Source organism: Salvia splendens, unplaced genomic scaffold (genome assembly GCF_004379255.2).
Source record: "Salvia splendens isolate huo1 unplaced genomic scaffold, SspV2 ctg1031, whole genome shotgun sequence".
NCBI lineage: Eukaryota > Viridiplantae > Streptophyta > Magnoliopsida > Lamiales > Lamiaceae > Salvia > Salvia splendens.
Window position 1 is genome coordinate 1 of NW_024598572.1, and position 21499 is coordinate 21499.

The 21499-nt window shown below is 36.4% G+C and overlaps 2 protein-coding genes and 2 pseudogenes across 2 annotated transcripts; 2 read left to right on the forward strand and 2 right to left on the reverse strand.

The window, feature by feature from the left end:
• Positions 1-4: 4 nt before the first annotated feature.
• On the forward strand, positions 5-1546 carry LOC121788401 (annotated as a pseudogene).
• Positions 1547-1966: 420 nt separating this feature from the next.
• LOC121788402 lies at positions 1967-5942 on the reverse strand (annotated as a pseudogene).
• A 2105-nt stretch (positions 5943-8047) lies between these two features.
• On the reverse strand, positions 8048-10468 carry LOC121788403 (RING-H2 finger protein ATL65-like). Its single transcript, XM_042187083.1, has 2 exons — positions 8451-10468; positions 8048-8336 (listed from the first exon to the last, which is right to left on the reverse strand). Exon 1 carries the CDS (start codon positions 9862-9864, stop codon positions 8632-8634), a length of 1233 nt encoding a protein of 410 aa, XP_042043017.1. The 5' UTR covers positions 9865-10468; the 3' UTR covers positions 8048-8336; positions 8451-8631.
• Positions 10469-19339: 8871 nt separating this feature from the next.
• LOC121788398 lies at positions 19340-21263 on the forward strand. Its single transcript, XM_042187079.1, has 2 exons — positions 19340-20030; positions 20809-21263. The coding sequence occupies exons 1-2, from the start codon at positions 19630-19632 to the stop codon at positions 21119-21121; spliced, it is 714 nt and encodes a 237-aa protein (XP_042043013.1). The 5' UTR covers positions 19340-19629; the 3' UTR covers positions 21122-21263.
• Positions 21264-21499: the final 236 nt, after the last annotated feature.

The following is a 21499-nucleotide window of genomic DNA, read 5'->3' on the forward strand; positions in this document are numbered from 1 at the left end:
AGCGAGTGAGTTGCTCACTTCTGATCTCAATGATGTCGGCACTGCAATGAAGAGAAGTTCGCCAATCACGCCATCCAGCTAGGTGGCTTGGATTTGGGACTTCCTTTCTCAAATGGGTTGCTTGTTTTGCCGCAATGTTAGTTTTCTCTTCCATCCTTTTTTACTTCACATATTTTGATTGTTTTTCCTTGATCCGGAAGTTTGGATTTTGTTTGTTGAATCATTTATTTGGTGATTGGATTAGGTTTTGCCGTTTTGGAATAATTGCTTGAGAGATATCGGTAGTTATGATATGTTTTTATTGATAAATGGTGGATTAAGCATGGTGATTGGAGCGAGCTGCGAGCGAAAAGAAACATAAATTGGGGAACTGATTAGGTTAGGTACTAATGATTGGTGGTGGTCGTTAATTGGGGAACTGAACTAATATCATCTTAGATTCTCAAAAGTGTGAAATACAATATGCTGTTTTTCAGATAGAACCACACAAAAGTTGGGATCACAAAATGAAACAGAAAGGGGTAAAACAAGTCACATCTAAGATTCATTCATATAAAAAGGTAGCCAGAATATCATCATCTAATAAGCTAGCTTTGATTATAATGATACTATAAAATAAGTGAAAACCTATCCTTTCTTGCCTTCTGTTTGGATCTAGTAGTTGCTATCTTACCTCACATTTCTTTACAACAGAAACAGCAAAAGTAGTAGTAGTATTAGTTATTTTCTTGTATCCATTTCCAGCTTGTAAGTTTTTTCTCTGAATTCATGTGCAGTTATTTACTAATCTTGGATCGTACAAACTGGAAGACCAACATTCTCACATCCCTCTTAATCCCATACATTACCTCAGTCTTCCCTCATGGTTGTTCGGTATACTAAGGTACTCGTCCTTGCCCGATATAACCCTTATTTCTGTTTTTCTCTTTTAATGTACTAATTTACTACTTTCTTGCCGATCACGTTGCAGCGAGGAGAGATTGGCATGTGGATTGCTTTCATAGCCGTTGTCTTACGTCTCTTCTTTCCCAAGCATTTCCAGGTAAGATCCACCTTTCCTACTACAAAATTTATGTCCTTGCATCTTCCAACATGAGTATGATTTTTGACCCGCCCTCCCTCTCTCATTGCTGCAGACTGGCTGGAACTGCCTGGATCTCTGATCTTGCTCCTAGTGGTGGCTCCAAGCTTCTTTTCAGATACCGTAAGGGGTGGTATTATTGGACTATTCATTTGCCTGGCGATCGGATGTTACTTGCTGCAGGAGCATATTCGAGCATCTGGAGGGTTCAGGAACTCCTTCACCAAGAGCAATGGCCTCTCCAACTCTATCGGGATCCTCTCCTTTTGTTTTACCCTGTTTGGGCACTCGTGCTTTGGATTCTTTAGGCCATTTCAGTTTTCAGTTCTGACAGTGTGAGATGTGTGTGTCAATGTTTGGAAACAACTGTTGTGTCTTGATTGCTGGTGTACCCAACACAGTTTAATTTGTTATGTTTGTATTGAAGGGTTGTTTGGAATGAACAAAGTTTGAACTCATTTTGAATTGCTCCCGAAAAAGTACAAATAAAACTGAAGAAATAAATGGTACAAGAGTGACAGTCACTCATCTTCCTCAACCACCTCGATCTCCGCCCCAAGATGGTGGAGCCTCTGTAGGGCGTTGAATGATAACTAGACAGATCGATAAACAGAAGAGATTGAAAAAGGTGTTGAATTTTACCAACGCCTTATAAACCGAATCTGTCTACATCGTCTCATAATATAAAACCATTTATTCTCAGCCTTGCTATATATGTACAAAGTATTCAAAAACCATATTTAACACATGGTAGAACGAGTTTATAAGAAAGTGCTGGGGAAATTGTTTCATTTCCTCCTCAAAACAGAAACACCCAACAGATCTTCAACAATGTTGATGACGCAGCTCCTATGACTTTGTACCTTTAGCTCAATGTACAACTGATCAATGCAGTCCTGCATACATTGCACCAATCAGATGTCGCTTTCACAAAACATGCGACAGAACAATTCGGCAAGACTTACCTATGTAATGCTTGAGCAGCTGTGGCCTCTTAAGCTTGAACGTTGGAGTGATCAAGTCCCGATCAATGTCGAAGGAATAGGCTCTCGGCTAACGGCCTTTCAACATTTCAAAGCCACGGAGCTGAGAAACACAAACAGCGCATGTAAGTGACAAGTATGGAAGCTTTACAATCAGAGGAGTAAATCAGACTTGGTGAGCGTACATATGTTGTTTCGCCGTTTTGTTGAGCTCGTCCAGAATGTATTTTCTTGCTTTCGGATTATTGCACAGGAGCGTGAAATCTCCTTTCTCTTCACTATTCACTGCCCAATCTTCAAGTGCCTTTCTCTCCGGCACCACCACAGCCACTAGGAACGACTCGAAGCTGTTGCCATACACCCAAATCTACTCCCAAAAATGACTGCAGTTAGTTCAACCAACAACAAGGGGTGTCTGCCCCTGCCCCTGAGTAACACATTGTTGAAATAGGGCGATGTTTTGACTTACCGATGTAATGAGAGGGCATTGTGAGTAGGTGCTTTCGAGACTTTCCACAGCAACATATTCGCCTTGTGAAGCTTGAATATATTCTTCTTTCTGTCTATGATCTCATCGCTCCATTTTAGGCTGCCATTCACCAACATCACCTGCATTTTTTCGGTATCATGAATGAGACCCGTGGCTTTGTAATCGTGTGCGTGTGTCTGTAATATGGTTTGAAGAAAGAAGTGTACCTGTGTGGAACCAACCATCAACGAGCACCTCATTCGTTGAGATCTTGGCGTTTATGGTAGCCAGAGGAATAAGGTTTTCTCCCGAAGACAAATTTCACCTCTGGGAACGACCGAGAGAGCATCATATCCCATCTCAGGCACAGATTCGAGTCTTGCCTCGAATCGTGGTCATAGGAACCCCCACTGTGCCTATCATAGGGGAATACGTTGGCTTAGATGTGAAACACCCTCCACAACTTTCTGTGGAGGCCTACGAAATGCATGAAAGTTTTAAGCATTGCTTTCATCATCATCCGAGGAGAGGAAACGAAAAGCTAAAGCTGTAAGTTTAGCAAAACAACACTACCATAGCCCTTGTGACAAGACACAGCAGCAAGTCACCTCAAGAACTCCTCAATGTGCTTTAGGTAAAGGTGCAGCTCCCGATAGAATGAGACGAACACGTCCACAAATCCTGTCTAATCTGAAATAAAACTGACCAAATTGAGAAAAAAACTGAAATGGACAATGTAGGCGAACTTCAAGAAAGTTAGCATGAGAACCTTATCAAAAACGAGCTTGTCCAAAGCGGAGATGCTTCCTCTTGTTTGAGCCCTTTCTCCAGATTCCTCAGTTTACTGTGAAACATTTGTTCATCATCCCTCAGATTCAGTAGGAAAAGGGATAAAGTAAATGATTTAAGCGTGGAAATAACCACCTACTAGTTGTATGCAATCTGGAAAAGTGACTTCTTCAGTGAGCCACCAGCTGAGATTTTATCCATGATGCCTGATGCACACACCAAGAAATTGCAAAACGCCATTTGAGAAAAATGCTTCCTCGATCTTAATATCCAACTACATGTCGGAAAATGAAACGTTACCTGTGTATATTCTGTCAAAAACTCTAGGAACACCACAGAATATAGTTGGCTTTAAGACGACAAGATCCTCAATCAAGAAACGAATATCCTGCGAGTTCAACGCAATGCAGCTTTAGCTGAGGCATTGAATGTACAAAACATTGTGTAGACATTAAGTAAGCACAAGTATCGATCATACCCCTTGCCAAAACCCAATGGATTGAGCCCGAGTAGATACAATAGGTCTCAATGATTTGATCGAATATGTGAGCTAGAGGAAGGAAGGAAAAGTACACATCCTCTTCAGTACCCTGTAGAATCCATGCTTTTAGTATACAATACTACAGAGCAAGGCTAAAAAGCATCGACGAGGAAGAAAAGTCGTTTACAGCTTTGTCTGTCTCTCTGAGGAGTTGATCCATAGACAAGACTTCAGACATAAAAGCAACCGTTTGATAGAATGACCCCCTTTGGCTCCCCTGTCGTGCCACTGGTGTACATTATCGTCAATGTATCTGTCTTCTTCTTAGGAGGAAGATCGCCATCTGAATCACCCTGCAATAACAGACAGATGGTTGGCTACACACAAGATACTAGCATCTATGCTTATAAGCATTTCTTTGTGATGACATACTAACCAATAGAGCAAACTCTTCCCATGAGAAGCAAGTGACACCTAGCTCTTCAGCTGCCTCCTTCTGCTTATCAGAAACCTTTCCGAAGCTGACAATAGCTTCACAAATGAACCACGTCTCAGTTACATGAGCCAAATTGAGGCAAATACATACAAGCCATGAATTCACCTACTTTTTAGATTTGAGGCACATTTGGAGAGACATGAAAGTATCTGGACAAAGATGCATACATTAGACAATTTGGTACAATCCATTCTCTTTTCTTAGCATTAAACATTATAAAAGGCAAGTGTTATGAGAATACTATGCTTTTAGATTATATACATGGTCAGATAGATATGAAAAGCGAATACAACAGAAGAACTCACAGCAGGAAATTTGCTTTCATGGACAAAAGCAATGGAGACTTCAGCATGGTGGATAATGAACTCCACTGCATTTGCACCTGCAAACACAGACAATATGCGAATTCAAACATATTGCCATTTCATTGCCTACTAAAATTTGCAGAAAAATGTGGCAACGTACCGAGTGAATCATATAGTGGTACATATGTGATAGCCTGACTATTACACGCCTGCAGACGATAAAACGAGATTTATAAAAAAGAGAACAATGATATGAATAAGATGATCAAATTTCTTGAGCTTTACTACCTCCATTGCCATGATCCACTCAGGACAGTTAACCCCATATATACCGCATTTGTCGCCCTAGACAACCAAAGCATTATTACCACCTCATTTTTCTATTACTTATGACATGTAGGAAGCGTGAAAAGAAGAAGTACTCACAGGGTTGACAACCACGGCGTCGCATAGCAGAACCAATGGCAATAGTTGTATCATAGACTTGCTGGTAAGTTAGCCAACTGTATCCACCCGCCTGCCATTTTTTAAAAAATATACTCCGTACTATCTTTGAAGGGAAAATTGCCCAAAAAAACACTAAGTTTTCTGATCCCAACTTTTAAAAAATGACCAATTATATCATAACTTTGACATATTTATCAATTTTCCGTGGCAAAAGAAAAAAAGATTTGTTGTGCTACATGTCTTAATTTATCAACGTAGCATGTAAATGTGTAAAAATTAAAAACATGTGTATTATACAAAGTCATTATTATATAGTCTACATACTTACATCTGTCATACCATACGCTCTAAATCTAAGATTATGGGACAATCGAGGAAAAAATCAAAATTATGATATAGTAATAGGTAATTTTCAAAAGTTGCGTGATTGACATCGAACTTAAGCGATTTTTGTGGGACAATTTATACTTATATTTAATTATTTATTGCATTTGGACATATATTAGAGATACCTTTCCATCCTTGAGTAGACGGCGACCTAGCATCGGGTTTTTTGGGAACTTCTTAACGGATTCACTGCACATACATTATGAGTATTGTTAAAGAGTAAAAATAATACAAGTGGAACTGGTGTTGAGAGTGGAAGGTGCATGAAGATGTTAGACAACCTGAAAAAATCCCATGGAGAAATGAGTGCAGGTGGAATTTCCATGAGCCCATCCTTTGCGTAAATGCAGCGATAGGCCAGCCCCGCCGACGGCTTCCCGTCCGCCGCCGGGCGCCCTTCCTCGACCTTCATCACATAATCTTCCATTTTGCATACAAGTGGGGAAAACAGAGTTGGGAATTGGAGGAGCGGTAATAAATATGGCGGAAGACATCTCAGCTAAATAATGGCAGCCTTTATGAATGGGAGGCTTTTACAGATGAGATTCCCCAACTGAATTCATTTATGTTGGTGGTTGAACATTTTCCCCATTAATGCCACTGAAATAACAATAATTTGAGTTTCTTATCTTCATCTCTGGTGTTGATTAAAACTATTTCAATTTAAAGCTTGAATTTCATTTCGTTTGGTGGGAAAGAGTTCCATAAATCAGATACTAATATGCTTCCTTTTATAATCATGCTTAGAGAAACTAAGTTTCTGCAACTTATTTAGTAACGTTATTTTTTACTTGACTTCCGTTATGTAATTATTGTCAAGTTAATAAATACTAGCTACGAGTAATACACAAACTGTCACATTCATTTCATACATTTTCCAACAAATTTTTTGCAAAACTTTTATAAGGTAATTTGTCATGGTTGTTCTACATTATTCTCATGATAAATCAAATTTCGTTAAATATTTTTGCAATTCTGTCTTCTAACTTGTCATCTTTTGTAGCCCTACAAAAAAAAAGTTTTACGCATATTGTTGTCCCATATTTTTAATGATAATTGGACTTTGGTTGGAGAGTATTTAGGTAAGAAATAATATATCGCTCATTTATGAGTGAGCAAATTAGATAAGACTAATAATAGGAGTTACTATAGTACTATATCTTGAAATTCAATTCGTTTTAGTATAGTTATGTGATGCGTTAGAATCACTGTATTAGACATGTTTGTATGTAATGATAGTGCCATAGCTGTAAATTGAATTAGCATGCATCATTGAAAGGATCTCAAACATCATAATTTTACAACAAATAAAGTTCATAGTTGTGTCTTTTTATGTTAATACCAGAATTGTGAACAAGCTCTTGGTTGCAACTAATGTATAGTAGTATTGTGCAATGTTACAAGATTATTGACATCAAATTATTATTAATGAAGTTTAAGTACATTCAACATAGCTGAAAATTTAGGTAGGTGGACCATGTCCATATTTATTTTTAGCCCCCTTCGAAAATATGTGCTCTGTAACAATATTGAAAACCAATTTCAAGATTTATAATTAGTTATTGTCGTATTCTAATGAGTAGTTAGAGTTGCTAAATGTTGATAATACATATTTTTAAAACTTGAGGAAAAAGACATGCGCGTTTTGTGGGTTCGATTGACTATGCTCGATGGTGTTCAATAAAAAATAATAAATAAATATTTTGTAAATAATTATTTATGTTTTATATTATTTCATGAATTAGAGTTTGGAGATGTACTCACACATGTGCACGCGCCTATGATGTACTCATTTTATTTTTTCAAACTTATATGGACCTGTATTATTTACCATAAATGATAAAACTTTATGTTCTCTATATTATGGAATCTTTAATTAGGACTCCTCCGTCTTATAAAAATTAAAAAATAGAGTCTCTTTATATTTTTATTCGTCCCATAAAAATGATCACTTCTATTTTGAGTAAAAAAAATTCCTTCTAATGAGGTGAATTATATTCTCCACTACTAATATTGCAATTATATTTTTTTCTACGTTAAAACTGGTGTAATCCTAAAAATCCTATTTTTATAAGAGACGGAGGGATTACCGTTTATCATCTCAAAATACATTTTCAATTATTTTTAAAAATTAGTAAATTAATATTAAATTCATTAAAATTCTATTCAAGGCAAATGACGGTAAATTATTTGCTAATTAGCTATACTACCTACTTAATTATCCTATGACTGCCTGTCCACAAATGCACCAACAACTTCATTACTAGTGCCACGTATGCCTCCTCTACATGCCAATTCATCTAAATTCTTGACCGACTAATGACCTCAAATTGAAGATTAAAACTATAGTGTAGCACTTAATAGACACACTTTCAATCCTAATTCCTGTGTACAGTGTTTGTTATCCTACTATAAACTTAGATATTATCAAAGATTTGTTTTTAGGAAAGTAGATTTTTTAAATCTCAAAGAATTTATCTTTTTGCATAAGTTGTTCCTATAAACTCATCGTTTCCTCCTTTTCAATTGGTGGTGTTAACCTTTTGCATGTAAAAGTACAAATATATCAACATCTAGAATCATTACACCAACCATTAACTAAGAGAAAAGAAATAAAAAGGTAAGTGCTCACTTCTCATTTGAACCGCATGATTACAATATCATCAAAATTGAGCATCACAACTAGTGACTCACCCCATTTCCCCCTACAATACCCAAAATTCCAATTTCACAATTCATCCTAGTCTCGATCAACTCGACCCCAAAAAGCACCCCATATAGTGCTACCATGCCCAATTCATTTCAACGTTCAAACACAACCATTTTTAGTGCTCCACTTCCATTTGTCGGATTTCCACCACCTCCTCCTCCACCGCCAGACTTCCGATTCCCACCGATCTACACGAACTCAGCATTAATGATTCTTGGTAAGCCTCTCCCACCAATCACGAAAAAGAATCGTATAATAACTAGAAAATAATAAATGTACAAGTATATTATACAAATACGTACAGGTATAGTGGGAGAGACAGCCCGATTGTTTAAATGCGGTCCTCCATTTAATGCCTCCTTCAGAAATTCCAGACACGCTATTAATTTCCCACATGAGACTTTTCTTTCCATTATTTTTTTCTTTTTTTTTTCCACAGCAATTTTCGCGCCTTCATTCTCAGCCATCCACGTGTCGCCCGCATCACCGTTTGCTGAATCTCTCCGGCGAGAGCAGCGCCTCCGGATCGCCGCTCCGCAGCCGGCTCGACGAGAAAAGCGCTCCCGCCGCCGCCGACGACCGCATGAACATCGGGCTGGCGAACGATTTCGTCCGCCGCGACGACCCGCCGCTCGACAGGCCGGCGCGCGCGCTCGACTCGGAGAGGGGGAAGAAGCTGCCGATGCTCCGCCGCCGGAAGAATGGGGATTTCATGCCGCGGTAGTAGCGGAATGAGAAAACCCTATGTTTCGTCAGCGAGCTGAACGGGGAGGGGCGTTTGCTCCACACGCTTCCTCCTCCGCCGCCGATCCGGTACCGCCACGGCGAGGATGTCACCGGCTCCAGCACTAATCTCTCCGATCCTAAATTCCGTTCGAATCCGAACGAATACGATCGCTTCAATAGAAAATCGCGGCGGTTAAACCTGTCCTCTGATTGATTATTCCGCCGTGGTGAGGGTTCCTGAGTGATTTCTCCTTCTGTAACCGCTTCCGCTTCAGCTTCTGATTCCGATTCCGCCGAGATCTCGGAGAGAGGCTCCAAAATTGTGCTCTCGATAATGATATCGTCGAGGCTCGGTCGGATCCTCGCCGCCATCAGCGGCGTGAACGGTGAGTCCGGACGGAATATTCCGGCGCGGCAGAGCGGGCAGTTAGCTTGCGACCGAAGCCATATATCGATGCAGTCGACATGGAAAGCGTGTGAGCAAACCGGTAGCGTACGCACGTAGTCGTTCTCTTCGAACTCCAGCAAGCACACGGCGCAGTCGTAGAAGCCGCTCTTCCGCGTGTAGACGGAGAGAGGAATGCCTTTGATGATCGATTCGTCGAGGCCGTACGGCGAGAGCACGTGAAACGCGTCGGTCGGGTCGTAGATATACGGCGGCGACTCGATGTCTCCGGCGGACGACGACGGGACGTACCTCCGCCGGCGCCGCCTCCAGCGCCTGTAGCGGCGGTAGGCGTGGATGAAGTGGCGAGAGAGGAGGCGCGAGTAGGTGATGATGACGAAAGCCGTGGCGATTATGACGACCATGGCGATCAGCGGCGGGCTGAAGTCAACCGGCAGCTTGGACGGCGGCGGGGAAGCGAATTCCGAGGCGGAAGAAGAAGGCGTTGTCTGTGGCTGTGTTGCCGCGGAGGATTTGGGAGAAGGAGACGGAGGATGCTGGGGATGGGGCGCCGGAGCAGGTGACAGAGGGTGGCGGTGGCGCATGGTGGTGAGGAGATGCGAGTGAGGGTTTTTAAATTTTTAATGGAATGTGGAAATAATGAGAGAAAGGTGAGAGTTTGTTAAAAGAGTTTTGTGGGCGCCTGCCACGTCGGATTTCACTGATTCATAATGAAAGCGTCTCTGTGTGTGTCAATTTCACTGATTCATAATCAAGCCTTGTTTCGATCCATTTCAACCAACGCCGGCGCCGCTGCCGGCTTTCAGTCCGCCGCCGGTGGCCGCTGTACCTCAAATTTCAGAACAGAATCTCCCATTTTTTACACCTATTTATGTATATATAAATAGAAATGAAATTGAAAATGAAAAATGGAGGTGAGATTTGGAGGGTGATGGGGATAGAACAATAATAAATATTGTTGGAAGACCGTCTCAACTAAATAATGGCAGCCTTTATGAATGAGAGTAATTCTGATGGAAGCCGACAGACTTCATTTAATTGGGTGGTTGAATATTTTGCTTCACAGCATTTTCACACTGCACCACCATGTGGTTAATTTCTTCTCTTGTGTGAATATTAGTATGACTGAATTTTGAGTGTCAAAATATTTATTTATTTATGAGGGTTTGAATGTGTCTGGCTTCAAAATATATTTTCCGATTCACGCAGTCTCATTTCTTGGTTTTGGCAATTATTTTACCAAGTTGCACTTTATATTTGTAAAATATATATTGGGCTCAGGTGACATTAAATGAGTTTGGGGTATTTGGTTATTAATGTACTTCTATTATTCAAAGTTCTACAACACACCCAAGTGATACTCGTGAAGTAATTAATAATAGTAGTTTGTATTAGTCGTGAATTAAGATTGAATTTGTTGTTTACGAGATATAAAAACTTTGTTAACAGCTAATTAGATCGAGTTCGTGTCAATAAGAATAGAATATAAGTGGAATTTAGAAATGAATATGGCCATCTCCTAAAACTAGTACTCCACAACATACACGACTGAAATTACTCATGCGTTGCATATGGGACTATGGAGTGTATACAAGTAATTCCACAGAAATGTCCATTGACTGAATAAAGTAGCTATGAGATCTTTCACTGAAATAAAGGCATGAGATTAAGAAGCTTTATTTTGGACATTGAAAATTTTAACCATAGGTCACCATCAAACGTGAATATGTATAACCAATTATACATTTTTTTCTGAATTTAAAAACTAGTACTATCGTATGTTTGATTGTCTTGAAAACCCTTGAAAATAACACTGTTCATTAAACTATTCTTTGTTTGATTGCTTTGAAAACTAACACACCAACCCGGGAGAAAACACATGACCCGGTTGGAAATCATGTTAGGTAACACACCAAATTGTATAGTGGAGAAAATTAAGTACTTCTTTCATTTCACAGCTTTGTCATACCAAAAGCTTAGTCTAACCTCATACAAAATAAGACACTTTCATGGGCCTCCTTTTACAATCAAACACGATATTGTGTTTGCTAACACAATCACAAAAATCATCAAAGCCCCATTTTCAAGTATTTAGAGTTAGAGACTTTCAAGACAATCAAACATACCCCTAGTATGTAACTAAATGGCTAAATAGACAGAAGTTAAACAACTATATATAAATATAGAATTCCAATCAAATCCAGTTCACATCATCTCATTATAATAGTAAATAAATTTATGTGGCTGACCAGATCTTAGCTTATCAGCTTCCACCTTATAAATAAATACCTGCGATCCGAAACACCAAAAAAAGAAGTGGAGAAGTTCAAAGAAGATGAAAATTCATGTGTTTGGGGATATCATTTATGACTCTATGACATGGTGGAGTACCTAAATTAAAAAATTAACTCATTAAATGATATCTTCTTCAGATCTTATACAAAATCCACCACAACTCTTTCCCTGAAAAAGAAAATCTCAGGCCCAATGAGATTTTACTGGATTAGGTCCAATACGGTTTTAATGTTTTAAGGCCCAATATGGTTTAAATACAAACCAATCAGTCAAAAGGGGGTTAGGGTTTTACTGTGTTTCTCTTTAACAATTTCGTCGACGAAACGAGAACAAGGAGGAAAATCTGCGAAGATGTTTCCAGGAATGTTTATGCGGAAGCCTGACAAAGTGGCGGCGCTCAAGCAGCTAAAGAGCCATGTAGCTATGTTCGGAGCTTGGGTGGTGGTGATTCGGGTCACCCCCTACGTTCTCCACTACTTCTCCGATCAAAAGGAGGAGCTCAAGCTCGAACTCTGATTCATTCGAATTTTTTCCGTTTATCTCAGGTATCGTGATCTATAGTTGTATATACTATTGTGGTGGTTTTGACCGACTCTGTAGCTGTATCTTTAAAAAAAAATCTCCCACTGATTTGTGATATTCCTTGAAAATTTATTTTGTGATTGTCAAAATATGCCGTATTGTTGCTGTATAGTGCAGCCGTGATCCGCCGTCGATAAATCAATGCGCTGGATGATGTTCTATTTAATGCTTCAGTCACAGGATTGAGTTGACTCTGAGAGTTATGATTATGAAACTGTTAGGGTGTTGTGAGCTATGTTCATGAGTGTTAATGTGTTACCTTTATCATGATAGGGGTACATTTTAGATCTATTAACCAATGTAAAAGTTCACTTTGGCATGTTCATTTCAAGGTCTGAAAGTAAAGGAAATTAACATAAGTGGCTTGAAGCACATTTATTTTTTTAAAGAAATTGGTGGTGCGACTTGTGGGGTTTGGATATGTTTGGATATCTCATAGGCATTTTTGATTGATTGTTCATGGGTGTAGAAAGTTGAAAGTTCGATACGTGTCTGTATGAAACTATCTTTGAGACTGGATAGGGAAAATAGGGCTTTTTGAAGAAGCTATCCAAACATTTTTGATATGAGAGAATATATCCGGAGTTTCTGAGATATAGTTGTTCCTCTTTTGGCAGAGTCCAGTTCGTTTTATCCCAATTTCAAATCAATATTTTTTTTTATTTTTTATGTCACGTTAAAGTTTTCCAATGTTTCTGCGGTGTCGGTTAACTGCACATTTTTGTATTTGATTCTTGAAAACCAAAAGAGAAAGAGGAAAGAACTAGAAGTGAAGTATCCAACAACTAAACATGGCTCCCCCTTTAGATTGTGTTTGTCTTGACCTATCTGACTTCACGTTAGCTTCACGTTTTTCTGGTTTTATCATAATTTGTTGTCAAATTCAGAGAATTATTTGGTAATCATACGAAGTATAGTATATAACCCCGGTTCTTGCAATTTATCGCGCCCAGAACATAATCTGGGATGTTGTCTAGTTGTGGTGCTCTCAAGTTGCACACTTCAAAATCAAAGCCTTTTTTTGATACAAGGATTGTGATTCTATCTGATTATAACTGCTCTAACTAATACAGAAACATATGATTGTATATTTGTACAATTACTGCTTATGACTTGAACTGTGCTATCCTGCTGCAAGAATATTGAGTTACTCTCCTAACGTGTACATATTGTGTTCTTGACTTCTTGAGCAGCTGCTAAGCGGACCTGAAAGGAGCAGCGACACATGGTGCTTTTCTTGCGTATGTTTAGTTTCAGCATCTCTTTACATTCTGCAAAGAAATACTCATTATTTCAGAAGATGTCTTTTGAAGTTACTTGTGGGAAATGAGCCCTAGTTTGTTTGCAAAAAATCTCAACATTTATATGAAAGGTTGCTCTTAGGTAGTACTTGCTGCAGTTTATTCCGATGCTTTTTGTCTAATATTATCTTATCAGTGCGTGCTATATTAATATGCCCATAGTGATAATATTATGTTTATATATTCTGTTTTTTAGTTGATTTTTGAGTAGCTGAACTAATTTGTTTATGATTTTGTTATAGGTTGTTGCTTTTGAGTTCATTAGGAGTCTTAGGACCATAATTGATTAAAGAAAAAGAAGAATAAATATAGTATACCTATAAAAAAAGATGACCACTTCTGCACTGGGACATTAGACTGCGTGGTGAGAATTATTGCGTCTATTAGAGTATGGTTTGAGAGATGGGTCTTGCCTTATAAAATATCGAACAGTAAACCTGAGAATAAAATCAACTTTGTCGAGGTCCACTAGCATCAACTTGATTTGTTCTTCACGGATTTGGTTTGATTTGAATATATTGTTAACTGGCAAAGTTGCACGTAATAAATGTTTTCACGTTTTACCAATAGTGGCAACAAAATGTATGACAAAAGACACCATTTTTTGGCATATGCCATTTAGCAATAATGCATGTTTTGTGCGAATAAGTATTCTGGATAACCCAATAATGCTTTAGAATCTGAAATTAGGGAACCTTTATAATATAAATATACTGAGCATGTAAGAAATAGTGATGAGTAAGGTCCCCGAAGATATTTCTCTACTTCATGTAGTGTATTTCTTGTTACCAATCTCAATGATGCTTATAGTTATTGTGCTACATTATATGCGTATTATGCAATACTCCCTCTGTTCCACTAGGAATCTCATTTGAATTCAGCACGAGTTTTAAGAAATGTAAAGAAAAGTTAGGTGAAAAAAGATAGTGGGATGTAAGTTCTATTTTTATATATTAATCTATACATATATAAAGGGGGAGTTTTGGGGGTATTTATGGAATTATCATTTAAGCTTAAATATATAATTTAAATACTACAATCTAGACATTTAAGAATAAAAACTTTCTCATCATAATATAAGAAATAACGTGTCCCCTATAAAGTCTTGACCCCACCAATCAATGAAATTAATTATTCAGTTTTTTTAACGTTTTATTCTTCATATTTATAGGTTTTGATTGTAGGAAGATAATTCCTTTTATTTTAATTATAAGTGGAGGAAGTGAAAGGTTTTGAAAGAAATTAACTTCTAATTTCTACTATAAATATATAGCATTTGATAGCTTATAATCCACACATTTCTATCTTTTTCTCATTACATTCTTTGTTGAACATTTTTGCAGAGATTTGATCAAATTTTAGGTACTCTCTTGACTCTCTATCAATGTTAGTTTAATATGAAGTTCGTTTTCTACATCATAAATTTTATTATATAATAATAATGTTTGTTTATATTCCCAATTCTTCATATTTAATTTTGTTACTTTAATATTATCTAAATCGTTTAGTTATTTTCTATTATTTATTTGCATGCCTATTTTTTAAATTTGTTGTTATTAAGTGTGTTGTATGTAACACAATAGTCATAAGTGTATCTGAATTTGTCTAATATTAATTTAAAACCTATTTGTTTACATTATACAACTAATTCTAATATGAGTATTATTTTTTATTATTATGTTATTTATATTTGAGCATTAAATTAATGTTGTAACTATTATAATTGGAATCTTTTGTTATAGGTGATGTGAATTAGATTCATTTTTCTTCTTAGAGCTTAATCAAAATGTTGTTTCAAATATCCCCATTCATGTATTGTGAATCAGAGCTCTACAATTTTTTATAATTTGTTATTAAGTATTTTAAATATATGGTATGTTTTAGTTGTATAATTCATAGTTATTTTGTTTACCATCTAAAATCAATAATGTTTTAAAATATCTTAATGAAAAGATTTTATTTATTTTTATGCAAATTGAGGGAAGTGGAAGTGAAAAGGCTTTGAAATATAAATTGAATAATTACTTCAAATTTATTGAGGAAATTGATAAGATTTTGGAAGAGAGACTCTCCAAATCTTTATGGTCCGTTTCTTCTACAATAATGACAGGTAAGGATTTTGCTTCTCTATAGTAATTATTTGGTTTTAATACTATTGAATTGCTTTCGTAATTATAATGCTAGGCTCATATGCTTGCAGGAATCCACACATTATAAAAAGTGCTCTTTACCGAGCACAGAGTCAATTTTTTGCTCTTTATATGTGGGGTTTTAATCATCTCTTTTCATGGCTAAATAATGTATTAGTAGTGTTTTGAGAAAATGTGTTTTGTCTCTTCACTTCCACTTAAATAATTTGAAAGGTCACAAGATATAAATGGTATTTATTATTAATTTAATTTACAATAAATAATACTATACCATTGAGTTACTCTCAAATCTTCTATAAATACCAATTCTATTAATCAAAAAAATACTATTTCAGTAAAGATGCTTCTGTCCGTCAAATCATGTGGAGTATTATCTTTCTCTCCCAGCTATTTAATCTAATTTGTGTTTTTAATTATGTTATTTTACTTTTGATGCTTATCTTATTTTAGTTTCTTATCTTTCCTTTTTATTACTGTATTTTATTCTATTCATTATATTATTGCAAACAATTAAAAAATATATGTGGGCAACTATTTTGTAAAATCTTCACTTATTTTTGCAGGTATACTTTTGCCTTGAGAAAGCTTCAAAAGTAACAGTTCTGCACCAAGATATGAATCCACAACCTGTTGGTTTGAAAAAATAGATATTATCATATGGGAAGACATAATTTAGTTGGAGATTTGCGGCTATTCAGTTTTACCTTACTTAACTCGTAGAATTATTGCATCACCGATTACTCAGTATGCATGAAATTATAAACAATTCAAGATATTGACAGACTGGTTTACCTCTCTTGCTTTCATTCTTGCTTTCAAGAACTACATTACTGCTTTTATGCTTTCAAGAGCAACATTATGAAGTTGCAATTTTTCTTATATTCAATTTTTCTTAGGCATATTAGAATTTCATTGGCTATTGAAAAAAACTTGAATTTCATAAAACAATTAAATTGAAGCATGGTATTTGAAAACCTGCTAATAATGATGCATTACTTTCCACGTCTATTGCTTGCGCAACATGAAGCATGAAGCTTGTGAGAAAATTAATAATATAATATAAATTTATTTAATTCAATCATTTAATTTTCTTTCTCATTTTTAGCGTCTTTTCATATTTCATTACTTTGATTAATAATAAAATATAAAATACAATCCAATAAAATTTAACCGTAGTTAATAACGTATTGATATAAAATTTAAAATTGCCAATTTGTGGGGTTTCAATATTGAGGAAATTAAAAAGTTTTATTTAATTCTAATCATTAGTGGACAAAATGAAAAGTTTTGGTTTTTACTGAATTTTGATTGAGGTTTCAATATCCCCATGATATTAAAGTCTCTACATTGGTGTTGAAGTATTTTATACAATTATATAAAATCCATAACGATATTTACGGACATTTAATATTGCCATTGATTGGTGTTTATACGTATGAGGAATAACGACCTTTTGTTGTATGAGTATGCGGATTAACCGAAAGGTTGTAAAGTAAATTCTGAGATTATTGCTTCAATGGCCTTCCATTTCATTTTCCAAAATTTATTATACATTTATTCGTTACTCATTCATACAAATACAATGGCGGAAATTATTATCATTCATTTTCCAAAATTTGATAACATTTACGTATCGCTTAGTTTTTAATTTTTGGGAAATTAAAAGGTTTTAAAATTTTTAATAATAGGTGAAGAAAGTGAAAAAGTTTTGAGGAGTTATCTTCTATTTTTTGGACTATAAATATATGACATTTGGTAATTTATCCACTCACATATTTTTTTTCATCACGTTTTTCACTCCCTCCATATTTTCCAAATCTCTTCATATTGTTTAACATGAAGTTATGATATTCTTTTTATTTTTTTTCTATTATTAAAGTTTATTTTAAAGTGATTAACAAAGTAAAATTGAACTAGGACGGAGGGAGGATTTTATTTATATTTAGCTCATTTGTTGGTCATAATGATTATATTTTAACGTTAAGGGTTTAGGATTTAGGTTTCAAGGTTTGAGTTTTTAGCGTATTAGGGTCACTATATTGCAATGTAATGAAGCTCGACTATGATAAAGTATAGTACTGATTTAAATGGATACAAAATACAAAAAAGATTACACACAATTTTGTGACAATATTATTCTGCGTCGGCGTTTTTATACTTCAAAATACAATTTTAAAACCGTTTTGAGGTTTGAAAAGCTATCGTCCAATTTTAAAACTTGCAATACTACCAATTTATTTTCGGAATCAAAACTTGATCTTGTGTTAATCAATTAACAATTTAAAATCGTATGATAAAAAAATATTTCATCGTGCATCGCACGTGGGTTAAAACTAGTTATAATAAAATGTGAGTTGAAAAAAAGTTAGTGGAAGGAGGGGGTATGAAATAAATGTACGACACGAATCTTGAGTCGAGTGGGTTTACTTTCATTGTTTTGGGTTATGTTGGTGTCGTATCTGTTTAACCAAGACGAATGCATATTTATGACTAGATTAAACTGTAATGAGAATTGACTATAGAATCAGATTCATATTTGCCCTTTTTTACTTTTGTTTACAAGCACCAAGTTTCAAATCAGTGGATGCCAATTGCCCACATTATGACTTGCAAATCACTCAAGTTTCGAAAGTATTTTATTGTAGTACTCCACATTTTAAGAAACAAAATCTGGATGTAAGAGCCATCTAGTGCAAGATTGAGCCACAAAAGCTTAATTTCCTGAAACCTTGTATATCTAGCCAACATTGGAGCGTATTTTGAATATATGAATATGATTCTCTCTCTCTAAAGTGATTTCAAATATTTGTGATTGCTTAAACAATTTGCTATGCTTTTAGAATGTGTAGGAAGAAACACATAAAAAAAACCTTTACATTTCTTGCAAGTTTATCTTCTTAAGACTCATTTTCTAAGTTAAAGTAACATGTTGTTCCATAATTTGGAATACGTCCCAATTTAAGGAAGGGGGATAGGATACTATTGATACCCAAACTCCAATCCTAATTTATTCAACTCTTATTGACAACTAAAACTTACAACTTACAAGGCATACTTTCAAGTTTGATTGCACTTCATATTATAGTTTGCTATCATGAACTATATATTATATATTCCACAATAAAATAAACAAGTTTACACAGTGACCGTGTCTCATGTAAAAACCCTATATCTTAAACACGAATGAAATCGAATGAATGTACTATTAATTTTGGTATTTCTAATACAGTAATACATGGCCTATAGTCATCAAATACGCAATACATTTAAGTGGCGTGATGAAATATGCTATTTTTTGCTGCAATGAAATATGCTATTCTTCATCTCACCATATGACGAAAAAGATTCAAGTCAGTCCCATGATGTTCTCATTTATCCATATTATCCAACTTGTCAAATTCTTATTCTGTCTCTAAATATTCTACTACTTGCCTAAGATTTCGTCATACGATCTTGATTAATTCTAAATTGTGATAACTCCGAACAAAAAAAATACTAAGAAATATAAAATTGAGCACCACCAGAAATCTCAACTAAAACAAAACACATAGGCAACAATTTTAAAGATAAGAGTAAAACATATACTATTAGACTTATAAAACATACTCCTACAAAAGTTAATTCAAAACTTGTAATATCTGAGATTTAATTTAGTACTAATAGTGGTGGTACCTTTGTTCAAAGTTAACTCTTTTTTCCGAGTTTCCGTCGAAGTAACCGAAATTCCCTATATCATTTTCAGAATTTTAGCAAAGCAACAATTTATATATCTCTTAATTCACAAACAAGTCTAAAAATGATTTGGACATATATTTTGGAGTATGGAAAATTTTGACAAGTCTAGTAAAGCGAAAAATTCCCACCACTGCTAATGTATTCACTTAGAAGACACTAAATAAACCTTAACTTTCACCAATAAATACTCCATCGATAACCATTACAAATGCTAATATCACCATCAAAATAAATACTCTTTAACAATTAATTTCAAGAAAAGAGTTTCCTCCGGCCACCCGCCGTCATGAAGTACATTGAAATCTCGGACACGAGCCACGCGCACAACCTCAAGTTCGAGTACGCGGAGGCGCCGTTCAAATGCGACGGGTGCAAGGAGGCGGGCATCGGGTCGCGCTACAAGTGCGGCGGCGAGTGCGACTTTGAACTGCACACGCATTGCGGCATGCCGTCGCCGACCATCGCGCACCCTTTCTACCACAAGTGCTCGTTCCAGTTCATGAGGCGGCCGCCGGGGCCGGTGGCGCGTTACTGCAACGCGTGCGAGAAGGACGTGTCAGGGTTTGTTTACCACTGCAGGCTGTGCGGCTTCGACCTCCATCCTTGCTGCGCCAAGCTGCCCATGATGATCGACGACGGCGAGATCAAATTGTACTTGTACAAGAACGTCAGCGCCGCCTGTGACAGGCAATCTCTCTCTCTCTCTAGTTATCCCATCATTCCCCTTTCCGGCTATTACACGCTCACGTGGCATCTCGTTTAAAACATTGGATAAAATAACAATGTTTTGTCCATGTGTTTTATATCGAGAACCACATCAGTGTGCAATTTGCCAGGAAATGGAAAGATGGGTTAATTGCGAAAATTTTATGTTTCATAATTTATTTTTCAGATTTAGAAAAGATGGACTAGAATTTGGCAATGCTTCATGATTTATTTACCAATTTGGCCTTGTTTTTATGCTCCATAACAATACACTGAAAATTTATAATTTTAATAAGAAAAAATGAAAGTTCAAATTTATGTAATACTCCCTCCGTCCCAACAAAGTTGATATAAAACTTTTGGGCACAGAGCTTAGGAAATTATGCTGAAAAGTAAGAGAGAAGGAATAAAATAAGAGAGATAAAGAGAGAGTAAAGTAGATTATGGAATAAAGTAAGATTGATTGAATGTTTTGTTTATTTATCATAAAAAGAAATGACTCAATTTAGTTGGAACATACCAAAAAGAAATACGACTCAACTTAGTTGGGACCGAGTGAATAATAAATAATACTGTTAATCATTAATTGTTTTATTTATTAAATGTTGAAAGAAATGAAATCTAATTAGGTGAATGAAAGAGATCGTTACACGCCATTATATTCGAAAATGGAAAGAATCATTACACAAAATTGATGATACAACACTAATTTTTGAAAGAAAAGATAGAAGTAGTAAGTAAAATGGTGGTAAATATTCAGGTGCGGGAGAAAGGGGAGGAGCTGGAGCTACAGATCATCGTGCAAGAAGTATAACCTACACGTGGCGTGCGTGAAGGAGATGCTGGTTGACAGCTGGCATGAGATTTGCTACAGTGAAAGCAGCAGAAAAGGGAATGGGATCCCCAGTTTGCGTTTCGCACTGCAAGCACACAATCACAAGAAAAGCAGGAAAGGAAAAGTAGAGAAATGCTGTGAGGTGGCTGGTTTGGCGTTGCAGTTTGTCATATCTGCCGTTCTAGGCGATCCCACCTCCCTCATTGTTGCCCTTGTTGGCAACTTGATGTCCAAATAGTAGCATTGCCTAGTTTAAAAATTAAGGAGGTGTTTTAAAAGAATAAGTTGATGAGCGGTTAATTTGTGGGGTTATCCATCACCCACTACCTTTGTCTTTGTAATTGTTTGTACAGATTTAAGTTAGTGAAAAATATTAGTTAGATTGTTGATTCTAGTGGCTAGGAATGATTTTGGTTGAACCGTTGGACATCCGTTGGTCAAATCAGTTGATGTGACCCACCGCATCGCAGATCCCTCGCGGAACTCTGCTCGGCACGATGTCATTAGGGCATGAATAACCCCGTCCCCAAGTTCCCTCCACGTCGTCATTCCTCTACAGTTGCGGTCCAGGCCCCAACTCCTTTAACCCTGCAGGTCGCAACTCGGGCCGCAACTA

Coding starts and splice junctions, on each gene's coding strand:
- LOC121788403 (XM_042187083.1), bottom strand. CDS start 9,864: ATGCGCCACCGCCACCCTCTGTCACCTGCTCCGGCGCCCCATCCCCAG.
- LOC121788398 (XM_042187079.1), top strand. CDS start 19,630: ATGAAGTACATTGAAATCTCGGACACGAGCCACGCGCACAACCTCAAG. Junction 20,031..20,808: donor GTCAGCGCCGCCTGTGACAG/GCAATCTCTCTC, acceptor GTAAATATTCAG/GTGCGGGAGAAAGGGGAGGA.